The 22,060-nt window shown below is 39.4% G+C and overlaps 1 protein-coding gene across 5 annotated transcripts in view; it reads left to right on the top strand.

Moving 5' to 3' along the window:
• RMND5A (required for meiotic nuclear division 5 homolog A) overlaps positions 1-22,060 on the top strand; it is a 64,986-nt gene that overhangs the window by 28,356 nt on the left and 14,570 nt on the right. For all 5 annotated transcript variants that reach the window (XM_064572231.1, XM_064572230.1, XM_045884590.3 and 2 more), the window contains exons 3-4: positions 10,340-10,474; positions 11,987-12,087. In XM_064572231.1, the coding sequence (XP_064428301.1) occupies positions 10,340-10,474; positions 11,987-12,087 (236 nt within the window). The remainder of the gene's footprint in view (positions 1-10,339; positions 10,475-11,986; positions 12,088-22,060) is intronic.

Genomic DNA, 22,060 nt, shown 5'->3' with positions numbered 1-22,060 from the left:
TCTAGAGTGGTAAGAGGTATGTGCCGTCTTTGGGAAGATTAGTAAAATAGTTCCTCAAATTTCTGTCATCTGTTCAGATAAGGAGGCAGTTGGGAAAGCAGATTGACCAGAGCAGAAAGGTATGTAAAATAATTGTGAGGGGTAGGGATGCAAATGTGACAGATGGTTAGATTATGGAGCATTTTAAGGATTTTAAAAGCCCAATGCTGGAGTTTGGCATATCTCTGACCATGTCACGTTACTCTCCCCTTTGTTTATAAAGTAAGAACTTACTAGGATGCCTCCCCCCCCACCCCGCTCCTTCCTTGATCTGGCACAACCTGCCTCTCTCTTAACTTTGAAAACCAAAATAGAAGTATGAATAGCATACAGAGGACAGAATGGAACGTTTAAGAAGGTAGCATCTCCATCTAGAAATGCATCTACAAATGCTGATTATGACACACTACTGAATTTATTTTCCAACCAGTTTGCAAGGCACCGCTGGCTGGTATATGCCCAAATATGGATTATTTCATCTGAGACCATGTGCCTCATCATCAGCTTTACCAGGTTTGCTATATTTTTCCCTGAAGGGCTTATACTAAATTACCGTCCTACCAAACATGTATTAAACACAATTCTGTTTCTCATCTACACTTGGTACTATCAGACTTGAAATTTTCTGAATATTTCACATCCATCTGATTAATTTATCTAGTTGTATAAATTTGCATTTCCATCATCATCTTTGGGGTTGAGCATCTTTTCATGTTTTTGACTATCAGAATTTCTCCCTTTTGTGAATTTCTTGCTCATCTTTTGTCCACTTTTTTTCAATTAGGTTGTTTGTCTTTATTGTTTGGGAGGAATTTTGGTTGTTTTGTTCTCATATTGGGAGGAATTAAAAAAAAAAAACACACCTCTTTTGGATGTATGTAAAGTATGTATGTATATATGTATGTTAAGTAGATATCTTTTCCCAGACTGAGTGGAACCAGAATCCAGGTCTTCTTAATTCCCTGTTAAGTATCCTTTGTGGTCTACCTCTGTCCCTCACTGCTAAACCAGATTAATTGGATGCTTAGAGAAATTGATTCCTGCTAGGTGTAACAATAGCACATTGTTAGGTTCATACACCAATTTTTCTTCAAAAGTAGGTGGGGGAGTTTTTTTTTTTTTTAAATTATTAACAGTATTAAAGAATTGACACTTAAGAATTAAAATAATTACTGAGTTTTTTCTTGTATTGTTACCATTGCTCAATAATTAAAATTTCAGGGGTGCCTCGGTGGCTTGGTCGGTTAAGTGTCCTACTCTTGATCTCAGCTCTGGTCTTGATCTCAGGGTCGTGGGTTTGGGCACCATGCTGGGCATGGAGCCTACTTTAAAAAAATACATAATTTCATAAACTTTATTTCAGAAATGTATTGGTTTTGAATGGTGAACAATCAAAACCAGTCTTCAAAGTCTAACCAGTTTGTAAGCATGTTCATGATGTGGCCAAGGAGATAGGATGATCTGTTTAGATTTCATAGTTTCATAATGTTTTATTAAAGTTATTTACTCCTTCTCTGTCTCAGTTTCCAGATTTTATTTCTTTATTTCTTTATATATATATATATATATTTTTTTTTTTTTTTTTAAGATTTTATTTATTTGACAGAGAGAGACACGGCAAGAGAGGGGATACAAGCAGGAGGAGTGGGAGAGGGAGAAGCAGGCTTCCTGCCGAGCAGGGAGCCCGATGTGGGGCTCGATCCCAGAACCCTGGGATCATGACCTGAGCCGAAGGCAGACGCTTAACGACTGAGCCACCCAGGCGCCCCTCTTTATATTTTTTTTTAAAAAAGGTTTTATTAGTTTATTTGAGAAAGAGAGAGCAGGCATGTGGGCGGGGGAGATGGGAGAGGCAGAGACTCTCAAGTAGACTCCACACTGAGCACAGACAGTTGCGGGGCTTGATCTCATGACTCTGAGATCGTGACCTGAGCCGAAAACAAGAGTCAGATGCTTAACCAGCTGAGCCACCCAGGCACCCCTCAGCTTCCACATTTTTAAACTTAAAAGCGTCAAAAATATGAATGGCACTGAAAGTACATATATGAGATAGTGTACGAATTAATGTATCATTTCTAAGCTATAACATCCTTGCCAGGCAGACACACCCTTGAATGTGTGCTTTTTTGTTTTTGATTCTTGTTTGAATTCTGCTTTCACATTTAAGAACATCTTTTCAAGTTTTTTCTTGAAAAATGTAAAAGGAAAAAGTACAGTAAAACAGAAGTACTAATAATAGATATTTCTTTTTATTAGCCACTTCTTGGCTTGTTTGCAATGCTACTGATTTCCTGCAGCCATGCAAACGAGTTTGGTCACCTAGCAACAGAAGCTGGAACTGATCCTAGCACTGAAGCAACAGAAAGAACATACAGTTATAACAAAAGGAGTAGCACTATGCTGCATTTCCTCAACCTCTTTATACAATTTTAACTTTGATTTTTACTACATGTGAGCAGAAAATAAGCTGTGAAAGTAGTTTGTTTTTCTACCTTGATAGTTTAAACTGGAAAGTCAGAATGGTAGAAGGGAGCTCAGAAAATTTCATCTAATGCATTGCTTATTCATGTTTAGTTCTATTTTCCAAGACTATGGAATTAGAATTTGAATGCAGTAAAGATATCCTGAGCGTAAGGGTGTTTGATTTTTTCCTTACCCATATAGCAGTGACTAGGGTATACCTTATGGAAATAAAGGTATGTGAGGAGCATAGCAAAATTGTTTAAATTTGTTTAAATATTAAACTCTTACATTTTAACATTTTCGGATGATCAAAATTAACTTTTTTATGTATATTAAGGGAAGATTTGAAGGAATTCTTTTCTTGAGCAGTTATTATCTGATGGTAGCTATTAAAATTTGGACTTAGTCTATACTGCCAAATAAAATAGTCTCTTTTAACATGCTCTGTCCTTTGAGATGACCGTTGTGTCTTCCAAAGTTGTTTCATTTCTTTCCTGCAGAACAGGAACCTTATAAATTTGTTAGGGGTTGATGGGATTGGAGTATAATTATTAAATGAATAAGTAGAAATCTGAAGGCTATGTTTGGATTGAATGGGGTCACTAGATCAGTGAGGAATCTTTCTTACATAGTCTCAATGATTCTTGCTTATAGGGTACACTTAGACATTGAGAGAAATACAGGCAGATGCTGGAGTTTGTTATAAATTGTGTCATCTTCAGATACCCATTCCTTTATTCATTTGAATGGCCATTTGTCTGGGGCAGAAAATATGGGACAGTGTCTATGACATCATCACCCGTATGGCCTCTGCTCTAGTCTGGAAGAGGAACAGAGTAGCACCATCTCCACTTCCAGCATTCTAGTGGTCATAGATGGCATAGAGATACAATAATCTACTCAAAAGCATTGGTGAACTGTTATAAAGTCATCTCTCAACAGGCAGAATCTGATAATCTGATTTGAAATTAGCCTTATGCAAGCAGTTGTGGCTTTTTCTTCAGTGCTAGAGACAGCCTATTTAGTATTTGTGTGGTAGCTGTTGCTTTAGAATCTAGGTACTTGGTATTATTAGTATTCTTTAGGTTAAGTACTAGACCAAGAAAGAGGTCTATAAAAAGCAAGTAAATAAAATTTAAGATTCTGACGGTAATTTTGCTTGTTCATTTTTGGTTTTTGCCCAAGTAATTCTGAGTCTTAATGTATGTGTTTTGTTTTAGGCTATTGGATTGACATCCAAAATAAGGGTAGATAGCTCTTTAAAGAAAAATGTGCTCAATGTTGGAGAGGAAAACTCTCCTGCATTGTGGTCATTGTAAATGGTGGGTGCTTAGCAGTTTCTGCCTGTTCTTGTATGTGCTATAAAATAATCCTATGTTACTTGGTCTGAGTTAAGCAGCGATTGCCTAGGATTGTAATTTCAGTTAAATCTAAATGATCTTGTCTAATTAAATTTATGTGCTTAAAAAAATGCAAGAGGTTTATTGGGGGGTAATGCCTATGTAAGATTTAGGGAGTGAAAGTAAAATTCGTTAGGGAAAGCTTTTATTTTTTATTTTATTTTATTTTATTTAAATTTTATTAGTTAACATATAGTGCACTATTTCTGGAGTAGATTTCAGTGATTCATCACTTATATATGACACCCAGTGCTCATCGTAAGTGCTGTCTTTAATATCCATCACCTATCTAGCCCACCCCCCCCCCACCTCCCTCGATCAACCTTCACTCTGTTCTCTGTCATTTAGAGTCATTTATGGGTGCCTGGGTGGCTCAGTTGGTTAAGCGACTGCCTTCGGCTCAGGTCATGATCCTGGAGTCCCGGGATCGAGTCCTGTATCAGCCTCCCTGCTCAGCGGGGAGTCTGCTTCTCCCTCTGACCCTCTTCCCTCTCGTGCTCTCTGTCTCTCATTCTTTCTCAAATAAATAAATAAAATCTTTAAAAAAAAAGTCAGTTATGGCTTGTTTCCCTCTTTCCTTTTTTTTCATTTCCCCCTTCCCAAATGTTCATCTGTTTCCTTTCTTAAAGTCCACATATGAGTGAGATCAGATGGTATTTGTCTTTTTCTGACTTATTTCACTAGGCACAATACACTCTAGCTCCATCATGTTGTTGCAAATGGCAAGATTTCATTCTTTTTGGTGGCTGAGTAATATTCCATTATGTATATATACCACATCTTCTTTATCCATTCAACAGTCACACTTGGGCTCTCTCCATAGTTTGGCTATCGTTGATAATGCTGCTATACACATCAGGGTGCACATACCCCTTTGAATCTGTATTTTTGTATCCTTTGGGTAAATACCTAGTAGTGCAATTGCTGGGTTGTAGGGTACTTCTATTTTTAACTTCTTAAGAAACCTCCAAATGGTTCTCCATAGTGGCTGTACCAGTTTGCATTCCCACCAGCAGTGTAAGAGGGTCCCCGTTTCTCCGCATCCTCGCCAACATCTTTTGTTTCTTGTCGTTAATATTAGCCATTCTGACAGGTGTGAGGTGGTATCTGGTTAGGGAAAGCTTTTAGACCACAAGGTAGACTTGTTCTTTCTTCACTTTTGATGTTCAGAATTTACTTTTGGTATCATTTCCTTTCTATCTCAAGAATTTACAACAGTTCTTTTAGAGCAGGTCTTCTGGCAACAAATTCAGCTTTCTTTCATCTGAGAATGTTTTTTTTTTTAAAGATTTTATTTGTTTATTTGACAGAGAGAGACACAGTGAGAGAGGGAACACAAGCAGTGGGAGTGGGAGAGGGAGAAGCAGGCTCCCTGCAGAGCAGGGAGCCCGATGCGGGACTCGATCCCAGGACCCTGGGATCATGACCTGAGCTGAAGGCAGTCGCTTAACCAACTGAGCCACCCAGGCACCCAAATCTTTTTTTTTTTTTTTATAGATTTTATTTATTTATTTGACAGAGAGAGACACAGCCAGAGAGGGAACACCAGCAGGGGGAGTGGGAGAGGGAGAAGCAGGCTTCCTGCCGAGCAGGGAAGCCCGATGCGGGGCTCGATCCCAGGACCCTGGGATCATGACCTGAGCCGAAGGCAGACGCTTAACGACTGAGCCACCCAGGCGCCCTGAGAATGTTTTTATTTCATCTTCGTTTGTACAGGATATTTTTACTTGACATAAAATTCTGGGATGATCATTCTTTTAGTACATGAAAAATGTTGAGTGACTTCTTTCTAGTCACCATGGTTTCTGTGAAGAATTCTGTAAGCAATGCATCACTTTTCTCTAGCCACTTTCAAGATTTTTTTCTTTGTCTTTAGTTTTCAGCCATTTGATTGTAAGGTGTCTGGGTGTGGATTTCTTTGAGTTTATCCTTTTACGAGTTTGCTGAGCTTCTTGAATCTGTAGATTTACGTCTTTTGCTAAGTTCAGGAAGTATTCATTTTTTCTCCATTACTCTCTCTTCTTCTGGTACTCGGATGACATACATATTAGATGTCTTGTTGTCCCACAGGTCTCTGAGGCTCTGTTCATTTTTTCCAGTCTTTTTTATTGTTTAGATTAGATAATTTCTGTTGATATTTACTGACTTTTTGTGTTGGCACCTCCATTCTGATATTGAGTCCATTCAATGAGTTTTTTATTTTGATTACTGTGTCTTCTGTTTCTTTGATAGGACTTTCTGTGTTTTGTTCGAAAGTGTTTACTCTTCCTTTATAAAGCAGTTTTATAACTTTAAAGTATTTGATAACTTCAATACCTTTGTCATTTTGGCATTGATGTCTGTTGAACCATCTATTCCCATGTGAGTTTAGATTTTCTTGGTTCTTTGTATGCCAGATGATTTTGGATTGTATCCTGGACATTTTTAATACAGTTGACCCTGGAACAACACCCTGCACAGTTGAAAATCTACATACAACTTTTGACTCCCCCAAAACTTAACTACTGATAACTTACTGTTGGGTGGAAGCCTTACTGATAACATGAACAGTTGATAAACACATATTTTGTATATGTGTTATATACTATATTCTTATAATAAATTAAGCTAGAGAAAAGAAAATGTTACTAAAATCACAAGGAAGAGAAAATACATATACAGTACTGTGGTGTATTTATCAGAAAAAAAAATCATGTATAAGTGGATCTGTGCAGTTCAAACCCAGATTGTTCAAGGGTCAACTGTATTATGTTACAAGACTCTGGGTCTTGTTTAAATTCTATGGAGAATGTTGATATTTCTGTTTTAGCAGTCAACCTGGTTGAGTTCAGGCTACAAGTTCTGATCAGTGTTCTCTGAGTTGTGGTTTCAGTGTCAGAGCTATTCAGATATGTCTTATTTGTCTGCCAACCAGTGGCCATTCTGGGACCTGGAATCTAGTTCTGTCCCCTAGTTCAGTTTTTAAAGTCTGGTATGTTGCTTAGGATCGGCCCTTGCATGTGCAACTGGAGAATGAGCCTAGGAGTTCATAACAACTTTAAGGGGTCACTTTTCTGATTCTTCCCTCTCTATGATCTCAATGGGACTATATGGTTCTCTGGGGCCACATTTTTGGTCATTTGGCCAGAAAACTGGGGCTTTGTTTTACCCTGCTCTTCTGTACACTTACTATGACTATGCCTGTATCTGGGGCTAGGTGGTGGAACGACAGAAAGCAAAGATGCAATAGAGGTTTTTGCCCCTTCTTGGGACCACAGCTCCTCTGGAGAGAAAGGACCCCCTCTGCCAGAGTTTTAGGTTGCCTGCTGTAGTAGGCAAAATTCTAAAAATACCCTCCCAAGATTCTTGATCCCTGGTTATTCAGACATTTATCTAGGTACTGCTTTGAAGGGATTTCACAGGTATAATTAAGGTTACTAAGCAGTCGACCTTAAAATGGGGAGATTATCTAGGTGAGCCTGGTATAATTTTACAGGAGCCCGTAAAAGCAGTGGAGGTTGGTAGAAAGAGAAAAAACAGATTCAAGAGTGTGAGGGATGTCACCTCTGTTGTTGGCTTTTGAACATAGAGGGGGCCATGAGCCAGGGAATGTGAGTGGCTTCTAGAAGCTGAGAACAACCCCTACAGCCAATTAGGAAACAAGGACCATGGTCTTAAAACTGCATGGAACTTTATTCTGCAACCTGAACGAGCCTGGAAGCAGATTCATCTTGTATTCTCCCAGATACGAGCCTAGGTCACTGACACCTTGATTTCAGCTTTGTGGGACCTGGAGCAGAGAAACGGTGTGAGCCTATTGGACTTCTGATCTGTCAAGCTGTGAAATAATAAAATTGTGTTGATTTAAGTTGCAATAGAAAAGTAATGTACTGTCAGACTGCCTTGAACTAGAGGTGCAAGAAAATGGAGGGAAAATACATGTGATTTCTCTTCCTCTCTGGGTGATAGGAGAAACCCATTCCTGTTTCTCATGCTGGAACTAGAGGGCTTCCCCTGGAACACTGTGTCCACATTCTGGATGCCTAGTTCTGTGTTTTGGCTGTATCGCATCCAGGCTGAGAGGTATTGGAGGGAGAAAAGTAGTAAACTCACCACTAGTTCTGTGACCCTCTTCCCAGTCCACTTACTACTGTCGATGGTCCCCGACTTAGGATGATTTGACTTACAATTTTTTTTTACTTTATGATGGTGTGAAAGCGATATGCTTCCGGTAGAAACTGTACTTGGACTTTTGAATTTTTATCTTTTCCAGGGCTGGCAGCACTATGCTGTATGTTACTCTTGTGAATCCTGGGCAGCAGCACTGAGCTGCAGCTCCCCGTCAGCTACATGATCACGAGGGTGAACGACCAGTACACTTAGCAGCGTTTTAATGCTCGTATCACCATTCTGGTTTTCACTTCATTACTGTATTGAGTAAATTACATGAGATAGTCAATACTTTGTTATAAAATGGGCTTTGTGTTGATGATTTTACCCAACTATAGGCTAATGTAAGCATCTGAGCATGTGTAAGATAGGCTAGGCTAAGCTATGATGTTTGGTAGGTTAGGTATACTAAATTCATTTTCAGTTCATGTTATTTTCAGTTTATGTTATGTTTATCAGGATTTAACCCATCATAAGTGGAGGAGGATCTAGAATCACTTTTTAGTGTCCTCAAATGGCTGCTGCCTTCACTCTGCTGATTTTATAACTGCATTCAGTGGGATAGACAGGGTGGAATGTGCTTACATGTAAATCTTACCCAGAACTGGAACTCTTAACGTGTGTTTTAAGAAAATCTTTTAGTTTATCATAAAAGGAATATTTGCTCTTTTTGTGGAGAGTGGTAATCTCCAGTGATAATCTCTGCTAATACTTTAATGTATATTCTTTTGGATTTTTTTCCTAAGCATTTGCAAGTATTCCTTTTTTAAAAAACAAAAATGGGGTCATAATTTTGTAAAACTTGCTTTTTTCACTTAAGGTGTCATGGCCATTTTTCCATATTAGTAGATATAGTAATGAACCTCACTTTTTCGTTATGAATAGTAATATTAGAATATTAGCAACTACCATTTCATTTAACCAATAAAGGAGTATATTAATTTGCTAGGGCTCTTATAACAAAATGCCACAGACTGGGTGGCTTAAACAGACCTTTATTTTTCCACAGCTCTGGAGACTAGAAGTTCAAGATAAATGCTGGCAGGGTTGGTTTCTGCTGAGGCCTGTCTTCTTGGCTGGTAGATAGTCACCTTCTCCTGGGATCTTCACATGGGGTCTTCATCTGTTTGAGGTGCCAAGACAAAATACCATAGACTAGGTTGTTTAAACAATAGAAACTTATTTTTCTTACAGTTCTGGAGATTGGGAAGTCCAAGATCAAGGCGCTGGCCAACTCATTTCCTATTGAGGGCAGACAACCTCCTTCCTGGCTTATAGATGACTGCCTTCTCACTGTGTCCTCACAGGGTGGAGAGACAGAGAACACGCTGGTGTTTTTCCCTTGTCTTAAAAGAGCACCAGTGGTATTGGATTAGGGCCCCACCTTTATGACTTCATTTAACCTTTATCTCCTCCTCGCAGACCATCTCCAAATACAGCCACATTGGTGGTTAGGGCTTCAGTGTAGGAATTTGGGAGGTGTGTGGGGGGGTGGACACATACAGACATTCAGTCCCTAACACATGGGTGTTTCCTCTGTACTTACCTGTGTCCTAATTTCCTCTTTTTATAAGGATACCAGTCCTATTGGATTAGGGCCCACCATAATGACCTCATCTTAATTCAATGAGGTACTGGGAATTAGGACTTCAACATGGGAATTTTAAGAAGATGCAGCCCATCATAGGAAGGTGCTGTTATTTTCTCCACTTAAGATAAGGAAGCTAAGGCTCAAAGACCTTGACTGATTTGGCCAAGATCACACAGCTAGTAAAAGAACCAGGATTCAAACCCAGGTAGATTGGCCTCAGAGCCTGCTCTCTTCATTACCTGGCCATTCTCCCACCCCCAACCCCTACCTTGGCACAGCAGTTGTTGGGCTGTGCCATGATTATTTAATCCTGTGTTGGGCATATGGGTTTTCTCTCTTTTCCAATTAGACAATGCTGCATTGAATATGTTTTTCTAGGTAGCACTGTACACCTGAAAATATTGCTATATCGTGTAGAAATAAATTTATTTGAAATGATTAAATGTATTTTCCCAAAATACCCTCTGAAAATGTACTCATTTACTGTTCTAGCAATAATCAATCAACGAGAGTGACAAGTTTTAGAACGGAGCAGTGGAAAAACGACTTCTTTCATAGGCTGCAGATGATTTGAATTGGGTCCTTACTGTGGATATTTGAGCAAAATGAAGGGCACTCTTTCTGTTAGGTGGGGTGAAAATCCTATAAAGTGATCTATCCTAGCCAATTCCTGATCCGTTTTCTTTTTTTTTTTCAGAATTTTGATTCTGACATTAGCAGTGTGGGAATAGACGGCTGCTGGCAGGCAGACAGTCAGAGGCTCCTCAATGAGGTGATGGTGGAGCACTTCTTTCGACAAGGAATGCTGGATGTAGCTGAAGAGCTCTGCCAGGTAACAGTGTGCCGGTGTGTGAGGACATGCAGCGCAGAAAACGAGGGAGCTCCTTGGGGTCTTTGAATCTTCTGCTGGCCATAGAGAGATTTTTAATATCAGGGCTGACCTCATTGTACTAGGAGGTCTTTTTTTTTGGTGAAAACTACAATTCTAGAACTTCTTATTTGAATTGTTTTTTCCTTATCCCTGCCACATCGCATTGGTCCCAGGTCATCAACCAAGGGGTCAAAAGTGATACTACTTTCTCCATTTCCTCTTTTAATAGGGAAGGTAGGATAGCAGAGAAGAATCTGGCCCAACTTGTAGCATTTTGTTTATCAGATGAGTTTTAAGCTAAAATTTACTTCAGGTGAGCAGCTTTTGTCTTTTATTGCTAGTAGACATAAGGTTGGGGATCTCAGAATAGTCCACCAGTATCACCTAGTTGTGATGGTGCCAACTGTCATGTGTTGAGTCCACAAGCCAACCCCTGCCTTTATTCCTCACTGCAATCCTGTGAGATAGAAATTGCTAGAAATTGCTTCCATTCTATAGATAAGGAAGCTGAGGTCTGGAGAAGTGGTTTGCCCAAGGCCATACAAATTCCTTCGTGAAGGAACTAGGATTCAGTCCCAAATTGACGTCTTCAAACTGTATTCTAAGCCACCATGTGCTATTGTGTTTTCTGTTTAGAAAAATGAAGGACTATAAAGATTAAATAGTTTAAAGCCAGTCTGTAAACCAGACCTCTAATCTAAGCCTTTTCTATTTTATTTTATTTTTTATTTTTTAAAAGATTTTAAGTAATCTCTACACCCCATGTGGGTCTCGAACTCACAACCCCAAGATCAAGAGTTGCATGCTCTACCGACTGAGCCAGCCAGGCACCCCTTCTATTTTAAACAATTCAGAAAAACAGTAACTCAGGTCTTTCTCTGTTCCTTACGGGAATTTTGTGTGTGTCTGTATAAATTTCCTAAAGGCAGTTATGTCAGTTAGGATTAAGCTTATTTATAAGTAACAAAGACCCAAAATACCAGTGCTTTAAAAAAAAAAATGAAGTTTATGTCTCTTGCACAGAATTAGGAGGTGGTAAGCCATCCACAGCAGATATAGTAGCTATGCTCCATGAGGCTTTTAGGGACCTAGCTTCCTTGTAGCTCTGCTGTTTCTAAGGTGTCCCTGTCCTTATGGTCCAGGATAGCAGTCAGAACTCTAGCTACACCTTTTGGTATTCCAGAAAGGGGCAAAGAATATATGTTTCTGTTTCACTGGCCAGAATTTACAACTCACAAAGTCATATCCAGCTTTATTCCATACAGTTATGTACCCGGCTCTGTATGGAATACAAAGGGATTCTACTACTATTAGAAAGAATGATAGTAGGGCTCAGTCATCAGTCTGCACCATAGAAATACATGTTAGAAATTATTTTTAATGGATTGACCCATATTTTATAATTTAGAATATGTTTTTATCATATCTCTTTACCTTATTACTGCTAACAAAAGTTCATTCTATTTTTGTCAGGAATCCGGTCTTTCTGTAGACCCAAGTCAGAAAGAACCATTTGTGGAGTTAAATCGAATATTAGAAGCATTAAAAGTCAGAGTTCTGAGACCTGCTCTGGAGTAAGTTTCTGTGTTTGTTTTCTTTCAAATATTTGGGGAGAACTCTCTATAAGGAAACCTAATTAGAAAACACATTTGAGATTTTGATATACACACACACACACACACACATATACATCTGTACCTCTCACCTGGGATAGACTTCAGAGAAAGCAAGGAAGAATTATTTTCTTCCTTTTAACTTAAGTAAGAACGGGGGATGTACAAAGAGGATAAAATGGTTTGAGCTTTCTTTGCTTATCAGTTGATCTGAATTCTCAAGAGAGAAAAAGGGTTCCTATATCCAGACTATTCCACTACTTTAGACTAGCATTATAACTGAAGTACTATTGTTTAGGTGGTCTGAGTTTGATATTTGAACTTCCATACTGTGCGGGGTTCTCTGCTAGCATTCTAAAAAAACAACTTAGTTGGTTATTGGAACTAAATGGTAGGCATGAAGACCACAAATACTGTTACGAAGGAGTTCTATGCTAATTACCACCATAAAATGTATTGATTCACTGTGAACTTATCATTGATATAAATTATCTTGAATTACTGAGTAAGCTGTGATAAATAATACCCTAGAGCAGGAACAGCAAAGTTTTTTGTAAAGGGTCAGAGTAAATATTTTAGGTTTTGCTAGCCATACAAGGTCTCTGTTGAATATTCTTCTTCGATTTATTTTATAGCCCTTCAAAAATGTTAAAAAAAAGAGAAAACAAAAAAACCATCTTGGCCATCTGGTGTACAATATGGGCAGCAAGCCATATTTGGACCTTGGTCATAATTTGCGGACCCCTGTCCTAGAATTTTTTAATGTGAGGATTACCAGGTTTTAAAAAGAAAGAAAGAAAAGCTCATAAAATAAAGGGAAGAAACTGGATGATAGAAACAGTGATACTGGTGTGAGGTTCTAGCCATAGAATTCTGGTACTTTAAAATTGGAAGTATTTGAGATCATTGTTTTCAGGAAAAAAAAAAAAATAGTTGGGAAGATTCTTGTTGATTTTTATAAAATGCACCAATTTTTTCTTCCATTAGCCAATTTAATTCTTCATAGCTTAGTTTTTTTTCTGATCATTTATCAGTTTTTTAAAAAATTTTCAAAGTTCTGAAACTAGCTCAGATGAACATGGAGAGATAGATTCCTGTGTAAGTTTATAAATGATAAATTCCTGTATAAATTATAAATATGAGGCAGGTAGGTACTGTATCTTTAAAAGACATCAAATAGTACCATTGTGTATGGCGCACATTACCTTTACAGTTTGTTTGTTTATTTATTTATTTATTTTTAGCAAATGTTAGATTTTCACACATTGGGAGATTAAATTCTGCCAGGTACCACTAATAACTCTTCAACAGAACATAGCAACCACTCTTCTGTCTACTTTCATATTTTACCTATATGATTAAACATCTACAGAGAAGAGCGAGGGAGCCTAAACAGAGAAATGTATGGGTTTCCCAGTTGTTTTATAGTGATTTGGAAATAATATTTGAGCTGTTCAAGGAAATGGTCATTTATCCATTAATTTCTCAGGCTTCTCATCCAGCTTCTGTTGAGTGCTTACTCTGTGCCAGAGACTGTGCTGAGCATTTAGACCACCTCAGCTCTCAAAGTACTGAAGGCTCTTTCTTTTGGAATGAAGAAAATTTACAACACCCTTTTCACTTTGTGCTTTTTCTGTAAGATCTGTTTCTTACTGATAACTATATCATATATATCAGTTTTTCTATAAATGTTTCCTGTTATTTGGAGTCTCAAGCAGTGTCTCTCAGGCAAAGGGAGGGCTCATTCTGTCCACTAGGTGTAGTAACAGTGGGAATTACTACGAAGTAAAAAATTTTTCAAAATTTCACTCTTCTGGGAATATTGGCATATTAAATAGTATCAGCATAGGGGAATATAGCGGCAATTATAGTTAACTCTTCTTTTTTTTTTTTTTTTAAAGATTTTATTTATTTGTTTGACAGAGAGAGACACAGCGAGAGAGGGAACACAAGCAGGGGGAGTGGGAGAGGGAGAAGCAGGCTCCCCGCAGAGCAGGGAGCCTGATGCGGGACTCGATCCCAGGACCCTGGGATCATGACCTGAGCTGAAGGCAGTCGCTTAACCAACTGAGCCACCCAGGCGCCCTATAGTTAACTCTTCTTGAGTGCTTATTATATACCTAGCATTGTTTTCAGCATTTTACATGTATTCACTTATTAAATCCTCATTATAACCCTGTGAAATAAGTACTCATTTTATAGAGCAGGGATCAAGGCCTGGAAGTGCTTTGTGGAAGAAAAGGATGTGGAGTCAAAAGGTCACATGAAAACGCTTCACATGATGTCCCCCTAATACTCTTCTCCAAGAGACCTTAGCACATTCCAGGGGCCATCAGTAAAGAAGCTCATTTAACTTTGCCGAACTCTTGTTTCCCATGCATATTTGACCAAAGAATCCTTGTTCTTGCCCCATCCCCCCAAAACACTAAAACCCACAAAACTGGAGTTCTGCAGAACCAAAGTTTTGAAATGATAGCTTAATAGAAATGTCTGTTACAGCAACTCAAACTTTTCCAGTTCTTGCCTATTCCTGGTAGATACAAAGCAGGTATTTCCTCAGCATCCTTAATGTGCAAGGTACAGAGAATTCACTTCATTCAGCTTGTAGCAAAAGTTGATAAATATGGGACATCAGTTTGGAGAAATCTGGTTCGGATATAAGGCAGAGAGTATCTTTCAGTCGTGTGGCACCTTCTGTTTGCACATGCTGGGAGGCTGTGTCTTGGAACCCCCATGAGGGGCTGCATCAGTTCCTCCAGGCAGCCTGAACAGTTGAGGAGGCAGAGGCCAACCACAAAAATTAGTATGGATAGAGAACATGGAAGGAACTTTGGAGAGCATTAACTATCATTTACAAGTAGTAGACAGTGGAAAGAAGGCAGAAAAGAATGGTGCTAAGGCAGAAGGCAGAGAGAAGTGGCAGAACAGCTAATTATATACACAGCTCTAGTTAGGACACAGCCTACTCTTTTGTTCCTGCCCTTTATATTTCTGAGTTTGTGTACAGATTTTTCTTCTCATCCAGATTGCTTTATCTATTTTTTAAGTTCTTTTTGGCACCTAGCATGGTACTTCCTTAGATAGCTTATTGCATACTTCAATAAATGATGGAATAGTTTGAAGGAGAACTTTGAACAGACATGACCCCCTCCTTCATGTGGTAGATAGAAGTAAAGCCAAAAGTAACTAGTTCAACGAGAGATTAATAGTAACTTAATACAGAGAGATGGAGAAATACTAGAAGAGTAGAAACTGTCCTTGCAGGTATGTGCCAGTTATTGACATTTTGAAAGTGCTGTCTTCAGAAGCCAGTTGGTTGCCTTCCTAAAGGTGTTTCAAAGAGCAGTGTTACCTTGGTGGATTTGCCACAGCCTAGGATCTGACTTAGAACTTTGCAGACTTGGAAACCTGGTTTTTCAACACTGAGAAGCAGGCCCAGGGGCCTCCTAGCACTCCTTTAGAAGAATTTGCAGTTCTGTTTGGAAAGCCTCAGTAGAATGCTATGAGGGAACAGAAAATGACTGAATGGTTATGAGAAAGAGAGAGAGTGAAGTTAAAAGAATTTTTTACAGAAGAAAGAGGAAGATTTTGTTAGTTTAGACCACAGAAGGATTTTAGATTAGACAGGCCATGAACAGTATCAGACAGGCTGTTGAAAAATGAGAGGACACCCCCTCTCCAAGCCTAGTGATTAGGTGGGGCTAGAAATAAAAACCACAGAGGGGTGTGGGATGAGCTTGCCATTGTGGTCTCTTTGTGGTGTGAACAGTGGCTCTAAGGAGAAGAAAATGCTTGCCAGACTTAGAGAAATTGTAGTATCAGTGAAGAAAACAGTTTATTTATGGAGAAAGGTTTTAGAACATGAAAATGAAGGGAGCAAGCTGTAATACCTGATCAGAGAGCCTTGACTACCACTGGAAATGGGGGTAACAATGATTAAGCAGTTTCTGGTGTCTGTTTTGTTTTTAGTTTTGGCTTCCTGTAGGTGGGCAGTCTTGCTGACCCAGGCATTTTTTTTTTAATAGCCATATAGAGCCACAGAAGAAAGAAGGCTCTGATAGATATACCATTGGAGAAAAGGAATCAAAGTTTGAACAAGTTGGATTTTTTTTTTCCAGAGTTTGAGTTTTTGTTTTTATTTTTGTTCGTTTTGTTCAGGGTGGTTCTTAATTCTGAAAAGGCAGAAGAGGTAAGTGAAGGCATGCATTTTTAACTCACTGTGCCCATGCACTAAGTGTGGTGGTGAAGGAGCTACTCTATTAAAAAGAAGCTAATTGAAAATGGAAAGAGGTACCCAGTGGAAAGGATACAGAAGATAGTTCAGTGGACTATAAAGGCCAAAAGGGAAGAAATACTTAGGGTGGTAACATCATTTTCTGTTACCTGTTTTATGTTTGTTGCTAGCAAAAGTTTATATGCAGTTCCAGCACAAGAGGTATTCTTCAGGAGGAAGAGTACAATATGTCCTCACCTGAGGATATTGGAAACGAGTGGGTGAACCAGGACTATAGAGGAATTGGGAATCTTCTTAAAAAGAAGGGCAAAATTGAAACAAACTGTCCCTGAGATTAAGTGTTTAAGAGAATAAGGAGCTAAACTAGGCCAGGAATGGGAACCAAGAGGAAAAACTCTGGAGTTTATGTTTGTAAAATGCTGATCTCTTATTTAGATTGATTTAGGTTGTAAAATCTTTTGGGGTTTGTTGTAGGAAATTAGCAGTAAATAAAGCATGTCATATTTAAGTACTTTTTTTTTTTTTTTTAAGATTTACTTATTTTATTTTAGAGAGAGCGTGAGTAGGGGGAGAGGGAGAGAGAATCCCAAGCAGACTCTGCACCCAGCGAAGAGCCTGACGTGGGGCTTGATCCCATGGCCCTGAGATTGTGACCTGAGCCGATACGAAGAGTCAGATACTTAACTGACTGAGCCACCTAGGTGCCCCATATTTAAGTACTTTTAAAAAAAAAAAAACACTAATCTGTAGAACCGTGCTGTCCAGTATGGTGGCCACTTTCCACATGTAGCTGTTGGGCACTCTTACCAGACACTGCATTACTCAGAGGTTCAAGTTAGAAATGTGTGTGTTGTTTTCTTCAGTAGATGCAAATGTGTAATACTGTAGTTTGTGGTGTTTTTTTTTGTTTTGTTTGTTTGTTTGTTTTTTTAAAGATTTTATTTGAGAGCGAGAATGAGAGAGAGAGAGAGAGAGCATGAGAGGGGGAGGGTCAGAGGGAGAAGCAGACTCCCTGCCGAGCAGGGAGCCTGATGCGGGACTCGATCCCGGGACTCCAGGATCGTGACCTGAGCCAAAGGCAGTCGCTTAACCAACTGAGCCACCCAGGCGCCCTGTAGTTTGTGGTGTTTTTAAAATAGCATGTAAGAAGGACAAAGATTCTCACCAGTTCTGAGGTGAGTAAAATGTTTGTAGTCCCAGTGATGGACTCAATCCGTGGATTATCTGAGAAACTGCCATTTGAAAATATCTCAGAAATGAAATATTAGCCATGGTCTCTAAAGCAAAGTTATAGGATTCTAACCCTTTTGGGTGAACTTTGATTTTTGTCATTTTTGCCATTCTCTGAATTTTTTACGCACTTGACTTGGTCACCAGTAACATTCAGCCAAGTCCACACCTGTGGAGTAAAGAAATGTCATTAATTTCCCAGAATTTCAGCTTTTACCCCCCAAGAATGTGCCCGTAAAGGAGACCAGAAAAGAATATATTTGTAAGCCTTTAAAACTGCAGTGAAAGGTGTAGTGGAGTGTCTGTGGGAATTGGCAAGAGGTATTTTTATTTCATTATTACCAGAAATAGGCACCAACCCAGATCGGCAAAATTATGAGCGGAGAGGGGTAAATAAGAGTCTCATGCTCTACCGACTGAGCTAGCCGGGCGGAGAGGGGTAAATAGATGGGGCTGTCAGCTAGGTTCCTGCAGGACAACAGCTAACTGTGGAGGTGGGATCTTGTTTTAATTATTTTTGGAATAACATGGAAATTCTAAATATGGAGCTAACAATGTGCCAAGTCTTTTCAGAGGCCTGGCAGTTAGGATAATTAATGCTTAATGCTTCGTGGAATAATTGTGTGGATGTGGGTTGCTTCTAACTTAGTCACCTAAGTCAGTAGTATTGTTTTGAGGTCTTTTTATGGAAGAGGCACAAAAGATCTCTTTATTAGAGAATATAGTGGCAGTGAACAGAGATAATTGTGACATCAGTGACCTTACTTACTGGTGGCTTTGTTAGGGGGCGGGGTTCCTCCATCCTACGGTGTTCCTTTAAACAAGGAATAGTTCTAAAGCTGATGGTGCTCTCATGGCCCACATTGGAGATTTGGGAACAGAATTTAAAAAAAAAAACGGGAGCGCCTGGGTGGCTCAGTCGTTGAGCGTCTGCCTTCGGCTCAGGTCATGAGCCTAGGGTCCTGGGATTGAGCCCCGCGTCAGGCTCCTCGCTCAGTGGGAGGCCTGCTTCTCCCTCTCCCACTCCCCCTGCTTGTGTTCCCTCTCTCGCTGTGTCTCTCTCTGTCAAATAAGTAAATAAAAAATCTTAAAAAAAAAAAAAGTGAAATTATAATTTAATTGAATGTTTAGCTAGCTTGTTGGTTGTAGTATCATGCTAGTTGTTTTCTTTTAAAAATTGAAAGTTTTCTGCTGGAAATGCCATTATCCAGAATACAGCACTCCTTAAGATTTCCACTAGTTTTTTTGGTTTTTTTTTTAAGATTTATTTATTTATTTATTTGACAGACACAGCGAGAGAGGGAACACAAGTAGGGGGAGTGGGAGAGGGAGAAGCAGGCTTCCCAATGCAGGGCTCGATCCCAGGACCCTGGGATCACGACCCGAGCCAAAGGCAGTGCCCAACGATTGAGCCACCCAGGCGCCCCTTTCACTAGTTTTTTATGTGTCTTGGTCATGTGTCTTCTGTTGCATTATAGACAGTGGGTTAAGTTTTGGGGGCCAATTATATTTCATGCTTTTGTAGTTTCCTGTGCTTTGTAGTATTTGGATTTGGTTATTACCAGGTTAATTAAGGCTATGACTGCCTCCTACCCTTTATTCCTGCTCAGCGAATCAAATACCCAAATATTCAGTGTGACAAATTTTGGGACACCTGGGTTGCTCTATCAGTTAAGCGTCTGCGTTCAGCTCAGGTCATGATCCCAGGATCCTGGGATCTAGCGCCCGCATTGGGTTCCCTGCTCAGCGGAGAGTCTGCTTCTCCCACTCTGTCTGCCTGCCGCCCCCTTGCTTGTGTGTGCGCGCACGCACGCTCTCTCTCTCTCTCTCTGTCAAATAAATAAAACTTGACAAGTTTTTTGAAGAGGATATCATCGTATATTGCATATCATCGTATTTCCACACTGTTGGTGCTGTAAAAATCAAAACAGCACTGAATACTACATGGAAGTGCCCAAATAACTCTTGTCTTTTAAGTATAATTTTCTTATGAAAAATGATGACTTTGAAGAACTGTTAGAGTTCATTCATTCAGTAAATACAAATTAAGAAGCTTATTATTGAGTATCTGTCTGTGCCTGTCTCTGTGCTCAGTGCTTTAATTAGCCCCTCATTTGCTGCCCCCAACCCTTTGAGGTACCACTGTGTTACAGTAAGGAAACAGATTTTAGAGAATTGAGTAACAGATTGCCCAAATTCATACTGCAGAGCTAAGATTGAAGTCCATGCATAGTTGGCTCTACTAATCTGTACTCTTTATCAGTAGTCCCCCTTCAAAGTAAGGGGTTGTGCCGAGATGAGCAAGACAGAGTTCCTGCCATATAAAAGACTGGAAACTGCCCTACCAAACAGATTGTGAGATGAGCCATGTGAGAAGTTCAGATAAAGGACATCTAGAGTTCTGTGGATGGAGAGATTACTTAGGAAAGCTGTAGAAAATGTGGTAATTGAGCCTGGGCCTTGAGGTTTTCAACTCTGTTCTCAGCTGCTCACTTTCTGATTGTACTTTTGCAAAAATTAACCAGCACCTACATTGGGAGGTAGGATCATGGCTTCTAATGTCATAAAGCAAACAGGTCTTCTATCTAGACTAACTTTAATTCACCTGGACACGTCACTCGACGGTAACAAAAGTTGCTGGATCAAGTTACCTGAATATGTTTGTATGTTTTTCTTGGCCTGCACCTCTATCTCCATTCTATTCTCAGCATGGCTATTTTCCTCCTCTGATTCTTCACACCACATGACAAACACCTCTAGTTCATCCTGTTAGCCAACCATTGCTTTCTTCCTCGACACCCACCCCTATGTTGCATAACTTCCCCTCCTGGCATAAACCTCTTGGTTTTCCATCCGAGCTCTCTTCCTCTCAGAAGAGAAAAGCGGAGGGACAGGGATCTTGGTGAGAAAAAGAAAACTAGTTTTCTTTCTGATTCTTTAAGAGTTGTGCCATAGACACGTGGACTTGCTCAGTTCCTCAAATATTGCATCTGTCTCCGTTGTGCTGCTCTGGGCCTTCCTGGTATCTACAGAATAACCTTCTCCCTGTGAGATGCTCTTTCTCCCCTCTCTGCCTTCTCTATTGAGCCTATGGGCTGTCTTCTCTGTACAATTTCAGTATGCCTGGATTTCAGTTACCACATTTGAGGTTCCCCCCAACAACAATGTTCAGATTTCAGTTACCACAGTATATTAACTGTAAGTAATTGCATAAACTACAAAGGGTCCTACCAGCTCTTCGGTGCACAGATCACTACATAAATAACAGATGTGCATCATGATCACAGCCAACCATATCACTTTTTTCCAGGTCTGTCAGTGGTTAGTCACTGAGCATCTGTTACCCTCAGGCAGCAAGCTTGTAGTTGTCTTGCCTGCTCATCTCCTAGAGGTGAACCCACAGCATATTACAGAAATGGATAGTTGAAAGAGGAGCTTGGTCAACAAAGATGAATTGCTAGAAGTGAAATTAAATGTGATTAGAAACTAGATTTGAAAAATGACAATGGCAGGGAGAAGCTAGAATGAGACGTAGGCCTATATGAAGTTATGATATAAGCCATACTGAAAAAGCCCAATGAATATAAAAACCAAAGTAGAGGCACTTTGACATCTTTTAATTTAAATTGCACGAGGAACAGAAAGCTGCCTATGGTTTAAACGGAGCATTTACTACTAGTCCAGATTGAAGATTGTTTAAGGAAGAAGAAAAAGCCTCCATCAGTTTGGCTGACATTCAGGTTGTGTTGAAGTTAGTTGCCTCCATGAAAGAAAACAGTGATTACAAGGAGAGTGAAGAACTTTATTGCAGTCAGAGATGGTTTCATCAATTCAGAAGCCATCATGAATTGACTAATGTTGAACTCTCTGAGAGGCTGCTAGTGTGGCTAAAAATGCTGCTGTGAAATTTGTATCCAGACTGCAAAGATTAGTTAAGGCAGGTGTTAATGATGATTGTCAAGGAAGGCAACCATCAAGAACTTAACAAAAGATACAGGATTGTGAAGTGATCATGAAGGATATAAGGGATAGATGAACTCGCTTATAGGAGACAACACAAGAGCGTGACTTTAAAACCAATGTTTACCTGGCCAGTTAGCTGTGGCCGAGGAATTGGGGTCAGGAAAATACAAATGTGGGTACCTGGGGGTACAGTCTTGGAGTATGAGGGAGAGGTACCATAGGGCAAGGTTTTTATCTTAGTCCTTAAATGTTACTTACATGTTTGGGGGCAGAGATCCTTAGTTTACAAGATGACATTTTTCCAGAAAGGGAGAAGCTTAGAAATGGTTAATCTGATCCCTTGCTTTGGGAGATTTAGGCTTAATATATGAAGATATACATTGATACATTGATATATCTTAATAAATGAAGATAATACATTGTTTAAGGATAGAATGTCAAGAAATATGATTTTAGAAACACATGATAATTTATATTCTGTGAATTTGGATTTTGCATTCTCCCCAT

The sequence above is a fragment of the Mirounga angustirostris genome, unplaced genomic scaffold (genome assembly GCF_029215605.1).
Source record: "Mirounga angustirostris isolate CCGP_5_RB_7025 unplaced genomic scaffold, mMirAng1.0.hap1 SCAF_10, whole genome shotgun sequence".
In the NCBI taxonomy this organism is placed as follows: domain Eukaryota; kingdom Metazoa; phylum Chordata; class Mammalia; order Carnivora; family Phocidae; genus Mirounga; species Mirounga angustirostris.
Note: the sequence above shows the minus strand (reverse complement) of the source record. Positions and strands in the feature narration are given on the sequence as shown.